The sequence below is a fragment of the Perkinsus marinus genome, assembly GCF_000006405.1.
Source record: "Perkinsus marinus ATCC 50983 genomic scaffold scf_1104296961720, whole genome shotgun sequence".
NCBI classification, from domain to species: domain Eukaryota; phylum Perkinsozoa; order Perkinsida; family Perkinsidae; genus Perkinsus; species Perkinsus marinus.
Genome location: NW_003205705.1, coordinates 1 through 1,233, shown reverse-complemented (window position 1 = coordinate 1,233; position 1,233 = coordinate 1). Strand labels below are relative to the sequence as shown.

Genomic DNA, 1,233 nt, shown 5'->3' with positions numbered 1-1,233 from the left:
AAAAGTACCCATCTATACCCCAGGAAGTTCCCCAAGAATTCTGGCCGATAAAATAACTGATAAAAAAAGTGGCAGTAAGCATCCATACGGTGCCATATTCTTACTCATTTCCAGATACGCTGCCATACCAACCATCACAACAGCGTGATCATTTGATAATACAGTCACCGAAACCGGTGGTATCCTACACATCAGCATGAGCGCAAAACTACCAGAGTATATCCACCGCTATAAAATGGAATCGGGGATCCGAAGCATACATGGCGACGGAGACTGGAACTTAAACTAACTTACTCATCAAAGACGGCTCAGTTGATAGCTGGTAATAGCCAGTAACAACCCCGGCCTGTTAGGAATGATGATGATAGTAGTAGTGTTCGATACAAATATTACCTTCATGCCGTCGGAGAGTTTCTCAAGGGAGATTCGGCAAGTATTGTCACTTCCTTCATAAGGGTAGGTAGACTCGAGATCGATCCCTTTATCCTTTACATAATCAAAAGCTTGATACATCCAGCCTCCAGCACATCCACTGAAATGTGAGCTGTGTGAAAATTTCCTAGTGTAAAATGTAGACATACTCAACTACATGTGTTGGTGAGAATATTGAAATTTTGAGGAAATCTTCGAAACCATTGCTCACCCAAATTCGTATATACATTCTTTTATTCAGTGAAGAATTCTTAGGCTCAGCTGAGGAGAGCAAACATATAGTCCTCCAAAACTGGACGAGAAACACATGAATATGCTGCTGATTGGCTTTGGTCTAGTGGTAGAATACAACGGTGCCATAGTTTTGACCCGAGTTCGATCCTCGGATAATGTACCATGATTGGCCTCGGTCTTAGGAGCCATGAAAAAACTATATTCTTGTCTTTATCATGGCTCCTAGTACCAAGGCCAATCGATGCCACTTACCCGGTCCCATAGCCTCTACTGCAATCGACAAGCTGCTGCTCAGAGAACGACCGGAGCTGACCCGTGCCGATGGCATACAGCGACTCGAGAGTACCTGCAAAGGTTCACACAAGTACGTCCAAGAGACGTTACCGGTCGTTGAGAAAGCCCAGCAGCTTCCACAGGCTCCTTGATTCTTAATCGGGGTTAATACACCCTTAGATCTCCAATCCACCGAGGTTGGGAGCGATGTGGTATCAGCTGACACAAAGAGACTCAATCTGGCATGAGAAATACAACTGGTCCTACCTTCAACATCAAACTTAACATCCCTCC

General features: G+C 44.5%; 1 protein-coding gene across 1 annotated transcript; it reads right to left on the bottom strand.

Moving 5' to 3' along the window:
• Positions 1 to 294: 294 nt before the first annotated feature.
• On the bottom strand, positions 295 to 1,158 carry Pmar_PMAR014222 (hypothetical protein; the record flags this gene model as incomplete). Its single annotated transcript, XM_002772253.1, has 4 exons — positions 295 to 346; positions 394 to 532; positions 919 to 1,012; positions 1,051 to 1,158. Coding segments are annotated over 4 exons (393 nt in total), but the record flags the coding sequence as incomplete, so codon positions are not given.
• Positions 1,159 to 1,233: the final 75 nt, after the last annotated feature.